The 12303-nt window shown below is 51.8% G+C and overlaps 1 protein-coding gene across 4 annotated transcripts; it reads right to left on the bottom strand.

The window, feature by feature from the left end:
* Positions 1-1900: 1900 nt before the first annotated feature.
* On the bottom strand, positions 1901-11928 carry GDPD2 (glycerophosphodiester phosphodiesterase domain containing 2). 4 transcript variants are annotated; one of them, XM_058291210.2, is made up of 17 exons: positions 11572-11928; positions 10150-10294; positions 9812-9925; positions 9439-9542; positions 9052-9145; positions 8794-8853; positions 8438-8536; positions 8166-8259; positions 7874-8019; positions 7665-7747; positions 7402-7552; positions 5337-5558; positions 4973-5121; positions 3211-3358; positions 2982-3064; positions 2702-2730; positions 1901-2606 (listed from the first exon to the last, which is right to left on the bottom strand). In XM_058291210.2, the coding sequence occupies exons 3-17, from the start codon at positions 9914-9916 to the stop codon at positions 2554-2556; spliced, it is 1620 nt and encodes a 539-aa protein (XP_058147193.1). In that variant the 5' UTR covers positions 9917-9925; positions 10150-10294; positions 11572-11928; the 3' UTR covers positions 1901-2553. The 4 variants fall into 4 exon arrangements, with proteins under 4 accessions (XP_058147193.1, XP_058147195.1, XP_058147194.1 ...); XM_058291212.2 differs by having other exon boundaries at positions 10165-10294; positions 11572-11661; XM_058291211.2 differs by lacking the exon at positions 10150-10294 and having other exon boundaries at positions 11572-11670.
* Positions 11929-12303: the final 375 nt, after the last annotated feature.

Genomic DNA, 12303 nt, shown 5'->3' with positions numbered 1-12303 from the left:
CAAGAATCCCGAGGTAGAGATGCTAGGCTGAGGTAACTGGCAGTCAGAGAGAGTCTGGTCCAGCCACTGCCTCAGTCCACAACATCTCCTCAGGGCATGGTAGTTGAGGTTCCTTGCTCCAGGTGCTTCCGAACTGAACTGGGTTGGGACTGTTCCTCGGCTCTATTAATAGTCCCCTAACCCAGCCTGCTAGCCCCAAACCCAGATGCCAGGAGCTCTGAGTCAGCAGCTAAAAATAATGAAGAACAACTGCACCCGAACCCCAATGAACAGCAATCCCTGGTCCATCGCCCTCAAGTTTGGGTCAGCCTCAGTCTCCAATTCAGGATAGAGGATACGTGTTCCACACTTGTTCAGTTCTCCTGGGAAGAGAGTAAGAATTTGCAGTGGCAAAGGCTCAGGGCTGATGTATTGAAAACTAGGGGCTAGGGCTGGGTCCTGGCCGTCTCGGCATTCTGGCTGGGAGTTTGAATGCTGAGGTTAGACTGTAGTTGGGAGCTGGGAGGTTGGAGTTGCGGAGTGGAAACGCTGGAGATTGTCAGGGTGAGGTCGACAGGTGAGGCTGGGAGACTGGGCGGGAACAGTAAAGCAGGGCTGTGGGCAGGAGGTACAAGCTGAGAGGACGAGAGCTCAGCAGTGTCAGTGGGCTGCTGCTCCAGAGATGAGGCCGGTGGTTCGCCTGACTGAAGGGCGGGATAGGGAAATGCGGAAAACTAAGACGCAGCTTGGAAACGCAGGGTGCCAAGGAGACCTGCAGGGTACAAGGCGGCGTGGAGCCGGGAGAAGACCCGGACTAGGGCAGCAGTAGCGGCGTGGTTCCCAGTGCGCCTCCTTTCTCCCCGCCCGGCGCGCGCCCGTACCCCCGCCCACCGCCGCCAGCTGCAGGCCAGGTAATGTTGGCGCGGATGCGGGTCTGTCTGTGCCTGTCTCTGTGTGTGCCTGTGTGTGTGCGTGTGCGTATGTGTGTTCCTCGCGGGGACGGGGCGGCGAGAGAAAGGAAGGGGAGGGGTCCTGGAGGAGGGGGCAGGAACACACAGTCAAACTCGCCTCCGTCAATCCCAAGACCGGAAGTGGTCAAGGGGCATCCTGGGAATTGTAGTTTCCTCAGCTGCCCAGAGACTGAGAGACGGAGTTTTTTTGTATTTTTTTTCTTTGGTGCGGAGGTGCTAGTACTATCCTATGTCCCAATCTGGAGAGCGAGGAGGAAGGGGGAGCCGAACTTCCTGACCTCGCCAGCACCTTAATTCGACTTCCCTTTGTGTAGAGACACGAGGCCAGGGCAAATGTTGGTGCGAAGGGGGACTGTACAGTCAGAGCCCCACTCCGGATCCCCACTTTTGCCTTAGTCCCACACCCCCAACACACACAGATATCGACCAGACTCATCCACGACCAGCTCCACTCTGACAACCTCAACCGCTTAGCCCCAGGGCCCACGGGGAGCAAACACACTAGGAAACTTGATCCTCGAGGGGAAAACTGGGCCGGGAACCAGAGCCTGCGCGCGCAGCCCAGAGAAGCAAAAAACTTGTAGAAATCGGACCGTGACCAGGGTCCGAAGTCAAGGACAAAGGTCCCCAGCTGGCTCGGGGAACAGGTGGTATTCAGCAAATACGTCACGGTGACGGAAGCGGCCCTTTGCTGGGGGGAGATGACCACAAGGTGGCGCTACAGCGCAACTCTGCACAGAGCGCCTCGACCACCGGGAACCACCTGCGCAGCGGCTTCTCTCTGGCTTTGCTCTTCAAGCCCTTCCTTGCCTCAGGTGGTTCTCCTCACACCCCCGACCCATGAATTGCCCCCAAAATGACCCCCCCCAATGTTATGTCATTTCTAATCCTGTATGGAAGGTGTATCCTTCTCCCAGCCCCAACGCTGAAAGGAGTAGACGGTGACCAAGTGAGAATTAAAATCATTCATTAGCAGATTTACAGACAAGATACAGGAACACACCTGATTGAAGAAAAGGCTGTGCCCAGCAAAAAAGCCCATCTGTAGGCACAGAATTACATGGCTGGAGGGCTTTTTAGCTCCCAGCCTCTAGGCAGGAAAGCAGCTAAACTGCAGGGATAAGGGGAGACCGTGCAGAGTGGTGGTGTCTTCATCATCTTACAGTTATCTGGGAAAAGTCATTTTGTTATCTCCTTCAGTCGCTGTTCCAAGCCGTCCCACCCCTGACACACCCTGTGCCTTCTATACACGAACACGTGCACACAGGTCTGAAACATTATCTTGGCAGTCTCCCTTTCACTCCTCTGTTCTAGTTTCATTTTGGGAGAAACTTCTCATGACTCACTGTCTTCCCAACCACCTCAGGTCAAAATTCCAAGAGGAGTAGATTCTATGGCAGCCTGGGGCTTGCCCACCATGTGGGCACAGGGAGGACCCTCATGGTTCAAAACCTCCGGTTGCCAAAGTTCCTCACACACCAGCCCTCTACTCCAACCTCCCCCCTCCCCCTTGACACTCCACCTCAGTCATTCTTCTTTCCTCACTATTGGCCAAGGCAGACAGACTCCAGGCTCCAGCTGGTGAGGGGCCAGGGCAGGGCATTCATTCCATTATGAAATTGTTGATCCTAGTCAGCAGCACTGCTGTTTCTAATCCTGGGGAAGGGGGAACAGAGGGTCGCACATGTAGGGAATGAGCCAGGGGAAGGCTAGAGGAGGGGAAAATGAGGTGAGGGGGGAAAAGTTCTTACCAGTTCTCTCTCTCTTCTTAGCATATCTCCTATAGGGAGAAAAACTTCTCATTGTTGAGTTCAGCCAGCCTTATGCAGGAACTCCTGACCCTACTTTCCCCCAACCTGCCTGTCTCAGGTTTAAGCTGATTTAGGGGTAGAAGGAAGAGTCCAAGGCTCACAAAGAAAACAACCAGATCAAACCCCAACCCCCAAGCAGCATATCTAATTCTGAATCAGTCCCATCACCAGGGGCCTGGGGAGAGTGAGATCCCAGAGACCTGAGGCACAAAATACTCACCCTTGGAGGAGGAAGGTCCACAAAAGTAGCAGGGTAGAGACACAATTGGTAATGATCCACATCATTAGGTAATTTTGAGGGGGCTATGGGAATAGGAGAAGGCCCCCGTCAGTGGCCAGAGCCCCAAGGGTAGTATATGGGGGGAAATCAGTAAGAAAGAGAGGGACAGGGTAACAGAGAATGAAAGATGAGAGGAGGAGAGAAGGGGTAACAGTCACAGAGTCCTTACAATAAGCCAGACAGGGGAATGCATCTGTTGAAGCAGCTGGCAGTCGTTGGTGGTGACTGAATCCACCCCTGCACACCACAGTAGGGAGAAGAGCCAGGGCTTGTTCACTACAAATAGGTTCACCGAGACATTATCCTGGTGCAGGGCCCTATGGAGATGGGAAAAAAACAGAGAATCTTCAGAATTGTGGGACATGAGGCATAGGAGGCAGCCCCCCTGCCTGTGCTAGAATCCACAGTGTCACTGACAAGAGGTAGCCTTTCTACCTTTGCAGAGCAGCCCCTGACCAAAAGTTATTTTCTTTGTGTAACTGAACTCTGTCTCCCAGTGGGTTCTACCCATGGGTCCCAGTTTTGTCATCTGGGGGACACACGGATATGTTTCTTCCCTGTGTCTTTCAGAGGCCTGCAGAACAGAGACCATGTCCACCTGGGTCTTCTTTCCCATGTCTAACAGCCCAAGTTCCTTCAACCTTGGGGGAACTTGGGCTATTATTCCCTTCACCATTCTTGTCATCCTCCAACTTATTAATATTCCTGTCAAAATTTGGGCTTGCATCTAAACATGGTGTCTTTGGACCAGGTTTGAGTCGAGCAAAACTAACTCCTCCTGCCTTCTGGACAGTATACCTGTATGAATGCAGTCTAGGGTCAGGTTAGCTTTTGGGAATGTCACATCCCACTGATGACTCACACTCTGTACTGTTCAAAGCCCTGGTCTTTAAAACACATGTTCCTGCTGATGCCAGGGTCTCCTCTCTTGTCTTGGTGCAATGGAACTTCTTTTGGGCTCTAAATATAGTTTTTTATATTTATCCCCATCACATTTTATATTGGTATATTTGGCCCATCATCTTAGAGTATTTGACCTTTCTGGGAATTGATTTCATCATTGAATTAGTGTATCTGCTACCAATTCATGTCTTTCAGAAACATGATCAGCAATCTATGTTAACTAAGACAAGACTGAGGTTAGGGCCAAACCCTGTGTTATGTCTCCCTCCATGGTGAAAACTTGGGGAAGGTCCTTGAAATATTTATGATAACTGGGCTGTTATTCAGTCCAGTTTTTTTTTTATTTGACCACAAGGACATAATAAGAGACTTGGCAACTTCATGCTTTGAAGTCCATCATATTTACTGGCTGCTTCCAGACCCCAACTCACATCTGGGACTCTTGCCCCTCTCTTCCTTGCATTCATTCTCTGTTGCATCAAACTCTTTAGTATAGAATAAAAGCAAAAATCTTTCCCATGGCCTATAATGTCCTATCCATTTTGGCCCCTGCCTACCTCTCCAGCCTCATTTTCACCTTGTACATTAGACTTCTGTCCCTGCTCTTCTGCAGATCTTTTCATTTTTGGCTGCCTATGATCATTTAGGTCTCAGTTCAGACATTACCTCTTTAACTCCTCTTCCTAAGTCCCCTGCTTCCAATCCCAACCACTCTATCACAACTCTCTGCTTTATTGTCTTCATAACACTCATCACTCTCCAGGTATGCATGTATTTTATTCAGCAATTTATCATCTGTCTCTTTCACTAGTTCATAAATTCCATGAAAGCAGGGACCTTGTCTGTCTTATTCATGTTGTATACCCAAAGCTTGGAGTAAATAGTGCCTGACACATTTGTAGGTGTTCAAAAAATACTTGTATGAGTAGGTGAGTGAATGAATGAATGGCCTCTGCCTTCTATGCATTGGTCCTTCCCCACTTGAAAGCCTCATGTGATCCCCTCAGTTCCTGTCCTCTGGTACTCACTGGATATCCAATAGTGGCAGGTCTTGATAGGGGAGGTTGAGAAACCGGGGCCTCTCAGTTCTGTTGCCCCCCTGCTGTCCATATATCTGGCGCATTCTGGGTGCTCGCTGTTGGACATTAGCCCGATCTTCATCTGGTAACCAAAGGACCTGTGGTTCAGAGAGGATGGGCATGAAGCTGGGGAAGACATAGGAAGGCTTGCAGGGGGGAGGCAGGAGCAGTGAGATTTGACCACAAAATGGGGTATGTAGGCTAGGGCAGGGCTCAGGGGCAGGAGGTAGCCTCAAAATTATCATCACAACCTAGGGAAGGCAGGATGGGGAGAGGACTGAAAGGGGGCCCAGGGGGATCCTGGCAGCATCACCATGGTCTGTGGCACGCTTGAATTGAGCACAGTCTCCAAGGTCTGGTTCACAAAAGTGTCATAGTATGTGTGGTTTCGTGGGGGTCGGCGCAAATCAAACATGATGGAAAGGTTGAGGACTGCAGCTTCCTTCAATAGCTCTTCTAATGCTGGTACTGTCTGATTTTCAGCCTCTTTCTGATCAGGGCCTGACAGCCGCTTAGCCCCCCAGAAGGGTTGCCTCTAGAAAGACAGGAAAATTATTTCAAGACCAGAGGAAGCCTCCAGGTCATCCCCTCATCCTCACCATTGTCACTCATTTCACCTACTTGGTGCCTGGCTTCTGCCCACAGCTGAACCAAGTTCTTTTTTTTTCTAAGCTGTAGCCTTCTTCCAGACCCCCTAATACATTACTCAGTGACTCCAATCTCCCACCTTCCCATCTTCTTACATCTTGTCCTGCATTCCCATTCCACCTTCTCTTTTGTTCTCACGGAGACCTCTGGGACCTTGACTCCTTGGTTTCATCCCAATTTATCAGCCCTTTTGTGGCCACCTCTACAACCCGCAGTCCAGCCACAGCTTGAACTACTTTTCCACAGCATCTTCAACTCCGTTACCATCCCACCTGCCCTGCAAATCCCAAATTCTGATTCAATCCTCCAATCTGCCTTCTCTGCCCCTATACCTGGGGGATTGGGCACTGCCCTGGATGGGCAGAGCATGCCATGTGAACTCATGCCACTAGAATCCTCTTTTTTTTGCTTTTTTTTCTGTTTAACAATTCTTTTACTTGTTCTTTTTAAAAACATATTTTTTATTTATTTTTAAAAGATACATAGATCACACTTTTATTTGTTCTTGATTTGCTCCCTCTTCTACTCGCTCCCCCAACCCCAGTGCCTATTCCAAGCCTCTGCCACTCTCCTCTGCTCCCCTTGTTATCAGTGAATGACCACTGACATGGAAAAAACTAGCTAACACTTACTGAGTACTTACTGTGTGCCAAGCAGTGTTATAAGTGCTTTATGTGTATTAACTTATTGAATCCTCCTCATAACCCTACAAGGTGAGTATTGTTATTATTTCCATTTTACAGATGAGAAAATTGAGGCACAGAGAAATTAAGGAATGGTGGCAGATCACAGAGCTGGTAAGAGGTGGAACCAGGGCTCAAATCCAGACAGCCCTTGCTCTTAATCTTTGATACAGCATAATATACAGAATTAAATGAAAAAAAAAAGCAAGTTGCAAAAAAGTACAGTGATCCTATTTGTGCAAAATAAAAAAGCAAATATACATAAATATATGTATACATATATATACATTTATAAATAAAAATAAATATGTATATGTCCTTGAAGAAATATGTATACCCAACTGTTAATAGTGACTATTTCAGAAGGGTTGAATTATGGTAGACTTTTCAATTTCTATGTTTCTCTAACACATTCCTTTTTAACAATATACATTCATTACTTTTGTAGTCAGAAAAAGAGAGACTGAAAACACAAAATATCTGTATACATCTTTTCCATTCCCTATAGGATTCAATTCCACACTTCTGGGTCTGGCATTCAAAGCCCTTTGAGACCAGGCCTCTCTGCTCACTTTGCCAGAGCAGCCCCAGGAAGTTCATTTTCCAGTTACACAGAGCCACTTTTTGGTCCCTGAAAACACACTTCTTCATACTTCTGAACTTCACACATGCTTGTCCCTCTGACTAGAACTCCCTTTCCCTGTCTTGTCTGTCTATTAAAAAAAACAAACGCAAAACCTGTTCATTTAATAGTCTGTGCAGCCATCCTCTCCTGTGTGAAGCAACTCCTGATCCTTTCTCATACCCACATTGCCAAACAGTGACTTCTTTCCTCTTTACCTGGTAACTATTTTTATTGCTCTAGGCTTCATATTCTAATCCTGCGTTGCCTAGGTGCTCTTCTTTACTAGGTGGGAGTGACTTGGGGCCAGAGACTGTATTCCTGTTGCCCAGCAAAGGGCTCAGCAAATGCTTATCAGTGGAATGAACTCTGCCCTCTGTGAGTGCCTGTCGGGGTGGCTGTCTCTCCCCAAAGGCTGCCCTTACCTCTAGGAACCAGGCCCCAGCATTGAGTCTCTTCAGTTCGGTCCAGGAGAAGTCGCTGCTGTGGGCTGTGATTCGGGCTGGGAACACAGAGGCCACATCCGTGGTCCTGCTCAGGTGCTCATCGTGCATGAGGAATGGGACACCGTCGGAGCTGGGGGAACAAAGGGTGTCAGAGGGCCAAGCTCTGGGGCTGACAGTTGTCTCCTGAACTCCCTCACTATGGCTGTCAGCTCCTCAGACCCCTAAGCCCCAGCCTCCCTCACCTGACCATCACGTCTGTCTCAAACACAGAAGCTCCACATTCAGCCGTTTTCCGCAGGGACATCAGGGTGTTCTCGGGGGCCAGCTGGGAAAGAGGATCAGCGAGGAGGTAGCAGGGAAGGGTGGGAGCCTGGGAACCCACAGGCTTGACTGCTGTAGCCTGGAGGAGCAGACCCTCACCCACCTTCCCAGCATTCTGCCCAACACTCACCATGGGGGCCCCTCGGTGTCCCACCAGCCCAGGCTTGGGGGGTAAATCTCTGGGTTCCATGATGCAGGGTGAGGAGATGCATAAGGGGGCCAGGTAGATGGCCAGGGCAGCTCCAAAAAATAAGAGCAATAGCAGAATCTTGGGACCTGTGGGGCATGGGGGACAGGCTATGGAGACAGGGGAAGGGGCAAGCTCTGAGGGCTGAAAGCAGATTGCAGGGGCAGAGGGCCCAGGTGGTGGGAGGCAAAAGCATCAGCTGCCGGTGGAGGCTTGTGGGGAGAGGAGTTTGCACCTCTTCGATGGATACGGAAGAAGGTATCAGCCACAGGCCAGGCCAGGAGGGTGATTCCAGCCACTGCTCCAATATGAAGGAATGGGGCTGTGGCCTGTAGACAAGAGTTGGTGAGGAGGGATCTTTTTCCTAGTGTCCCCTCCTTCTCCTCTTAGGTCCTAACGTTTAGAGTCCAGAGCAGTTTGCTCTCTTAGGGGACCAAGGAGCAAACTCTGTTCTGGGGTTGGCTGCTGGCCAGGTTTCCATCTATATGTTGGAGACTGGCTACTCACCTGTAGTGACAGATGTAAGCTACGCCATTCCTGCTGCCACTGGACATCCAGTCCCACAAGGCCAGCAGCCACAAGTAGCATAATGAGGAGCAGAAACACCTGGGGGACCAGGGATGAATGAGGCCCTCTCTGTCAACCTGGGCTCATGGCTACCTGGGTTGCCCCTTCACTCTATGGAGACAGCACCCTTCCTTTCCCCTGACTCATCCACTATCATTCTTTCACTCAACATTTACTGGACTTCAGATCTCCTGGGGTAGACCCTGAGGACATGGTAGTGAAGTCCTCGGCAAACAGTCAGCTGAGCCCTGGGTCCCAGTGGCTCCATCTTCTACCCACTGCCATCCCCACTATACCTTATGGAAACTGTGCAGATGCAGAGGCTGTCCACAGAGTTGGAGGACCAGGGCCAGGAGCTGAGGGGCAGAGGGCAATGGGACTAATGAGGTGCTAAGGGAGAGCAAGGTCACTAAGGTGGGCTTCCCAAGCTGACACCTCCCTCCTACCCAAGAACCAGCCCCCTCCCTTGAATGACCAGGGCTAGAACAAGGGGGTCAAGCAGATCAGGAAGGCAGGGTTGGGCTGGGGGTTAGACAGGCTGTCCCCGGACCCACCAATAGCAGGGATGCATATATGACGAGTAGAGAGATGACCAGCAGGAATGCCAGGGACCAGTCCATCCAATGTCCCCAGCGGTGGAACAGGAATCTGTGGGAGGGAGAGGGAGGTGTCCAAGGGGGGGAAGGGATGGCAATAGTGGCCTGAGGGGAGTTGGGGTGGGTGGCCTGGAAGGAGGATTAAAACGGTGTAATAGGAAAGCCCTGCATGGAGCTCCAAGGGTTGGGGAGATATCGTGAAGGGATTTTTCTAGGGAGGTTGGGTAGCAGGAGAGCTGAGCTTGAGGGGCTGAGCACCCGGAGGGTACCCATGGTGGGGAGTAAGTTAACATGGATGCTAAGGAAAGGTGGGGTGAGGGGTGTGGGGGGTAGTCCATGACACACTCATTGAAGTTGTGCAGGTCATTGAGAAGGATGAGCCCGATGTACAGCCAGCCCAGGGAGAGGAGGAAGGTGAGGAAGAGTAGGCCAAACCAGATGCAGTCGCACTACAAAGGAGCAGGAGAGAATCTCACAGCCAGCTCCCTTCTCAAGCCCAGCATTTCCCAACAGATGGCAGCACAAGGGGGCTTCCTGCCATGCGTTGGGCTGCTCTGTTCTGGGGGCAGCTCTTTCCATGTTTGAGATTTTCTTTCTGAGAGAAACCCCTTCCCCCCACCCCCCACTGCCTATGATATGAGCACAGTAGGCCTCCTTATCCCCTCCAATAGGCCTCTGCCTTCTGACTTCCAGCCTCCCCCCTCCATCCCTACTCCACCTTGCTGGTTTGCATCCTCTCTTTGGGGTATTTCCTCCAGTGGCAGCTATACAGGCAGTGCAGGCAGCGGGCCCAGGCGGAGCAGCTGCTGGGGGACTCAGTCATGGTGAGGGCCTGGGGGAAGGGACACTTGGCCATCAGGGATCCTGGCAGAGGGCAGATCCCAGCCACCCTCCCAGTGTATCTGAGGAGCCTGGGGGTTGGGGGGGAGCAGAGGCCTGGGCCGCTGCTTAGCAACAGAGGTCATGAGGCAGACCCAGAGTGCCAGATTGGGTGAGATGAGCAGCCCAGAGCTCCAAGTCTGGCAAAGGGGGACAATCTTCCGGGTGTTTCTTTACCTTTAATCTTGGTACCTGGAAAGTCAGTGGCACGCCCAGGAGGTTCTGCCTCTTTGCAAGCAGGATTCACATTCCTTCTCTCCAACCCCTCCCCATTAACAGCATCCAGCTCTGGGGATGGAGCGCTTGCGCAACTCAGGAGAAACTGCCCAGAGTGGGGCAAACTCAGCTCAGCAGGTTGAAGCACATTTGGCTAAGGTTGAGGTAGACCTACACTGGGGAGCCTTACACCCCATGAACCCTGGGTAACCTAAAGCATAGGATTCGGTTCTGACCTGGGGCTAAGGGAGGCCCAGCTCGTTGGTCAGTTGCTATGGATACAGAGATTACACACATCACAAAGACCAGACTGAACGATTTTCTGTCTCCACCTCCCAGGGGGCAGGGGTCACTGCCAATAAGAGTAAGGCTTAAGAGATACAGGTTTCTTGGATTACTCCTCGCCCTTCTCAAGGAACCCTTTTCCTACCCGCCCACACCTGAAAAACCCAAGCCTTCCCGCCCCAGTCCTGTTCCTGCTGCCCCGTCATCCTCCCACCCCAGCCAGGAACGCAGTCCCCAACCTTTGCCCTTTCAGGGCCCCACCCTCTGAGTTAGCTGCGGTGAAAGTACAACAAATATAGGGCAGAGTGCACGCGTGCGTGTGTGTTTGTGTGTGTGGGGGGGGGGCGTGGGGAGTGGGTGGGTGCGGTTGTCTTGGGGCAGGGGATCCCTGTACCTTGTGCTTCTGGGTCTGGTTGAAAGTTTGCTGGCTTACTGATCCCCAAACTGGGCTGGGCATGGGACCGTGATTTTCCATGAGAGGGTATGTGATTTGTGTCGGCAGATGTATGTGTGTGTATACAAGTGACTGTCAGTACAATTGGGTTTCTAGATGTAAAGGAATCTCAATTGTGTGTGAGGCTTAAGGGACACAACTCCTCCGTGCTCCCCTAAGGCTGTGGGGTCTTGGGGGGAGGGTAAAGTGGCAGGGCACCTGCAAGGGGGAAGGGTGTGGCAGACAGAAAGCTGATCCTGAAACTACCCTCCTTACCTTCTGTTGCCCTTAGGAAAGGAAGGCTAGGGTAGGGGATGGAGAGGTGGGGGTGGGGATGGGAAAGAGGGAAGGACTGGGGAAGGGAAACCTCTTTCCTCCCTGAAACCCCCTCCTAGGATAAAGCCATCCCAAAGGGAAGCCCCTGCCTATTCCTATCCCAGGACTGGATTACAGTAGCCTACCCTGGGCTCCAGTCTGCACCTCCTGCACTACCTTCCAGAGTCCTCCCTCCCTCCAGGGGCTGTCTGTAGGATGGGATCAGGACCAGAGCAGCCTTAAAACCCCAAGCAGGGGTGCTGCCATCCTGGGATCAATCTCTGCCATTTGGAGCCAGTCTCTGCCTCACCCCACCCGAATGGACCCCCAGCCTTCCCAAGCCCTCACACCTTTTCTCAGCCGCAGCTCTGCTCTGCACTGCACTGCTTCCCAGCTCTTCTCCGAGTTGTCTGCCTCCTCCCTCTTCCAGTCCTTGGTTCAGCCCCACTGGTCAAACAGGTGGCACTGTTGCCACCTACAGGAGGCTGTGCAGGTCCTCTCCGAAGGCCTGCAGTTGCTCTGTGGCCTGTGCCCAGTCCGGGTAGGAAGAAGGGAGGAGGAGGAAGGGGGAGGGAGAGCAGATCTGCTGCTTTACTTGCTGGCCGTCAGGGGGCTTGGGGTGAGGAATTCCTTTGTGCAGCCTTCCCCATTCCTCTGTCCCTCCTCCTGTTCCCCTCCTAGTTACTGCTAGGGCTTTGTCCTGGCTCAGGGAGGCGAGGGCTGAGGGCACTGGCGGGAAGCTGGGGGGAGGTGACCATACAACTTTGTAACTTGGCAGTGAGAAGGGGCCCAGCCTGCCCCTTGGAAAGGGATGTGTGTATGTTTTTGTGTGTGAGGAAGCCTAGCATTTAGTCTCAAACTCCCTGGGAGTACAGCCTTGATTCATCAGCCTCCTTTCCCTCTTGTGCTCCCATTTCCACTTCAGCAAGGTGCAGCTATGCGATGCAGTTGCAAGCTCCTTCCTGAACTCTGGGGAGCAGGGTGGCCGTTTCTGGACTAGGGGTCCCCATGGGCTTTGTGGATCCTGTGTGACATCAGCAGCCATCCCCTTCCCCCATCACCCCAGACAGGATATGCTCATT

Source organism: Dasypus novemcinctus, chromosome X, assembly GCF_030445035.2.
Source record: "Dasypus novemcinctus isolate mDasNov1 chromosome X, mDasNov1.1.hap2, whole genome shotgun sequence".
NCBI classification, from domain to species: domain Eukaryota; kingdom Metazoa; phylum Chordata; class Mammalia; order Cingulata; family Dasypodidae; genus Dasypus; species Dasypus novemcinctus.
This window is presented reverse-complemented; position numbering and strand designations above follow the sequence as displayed.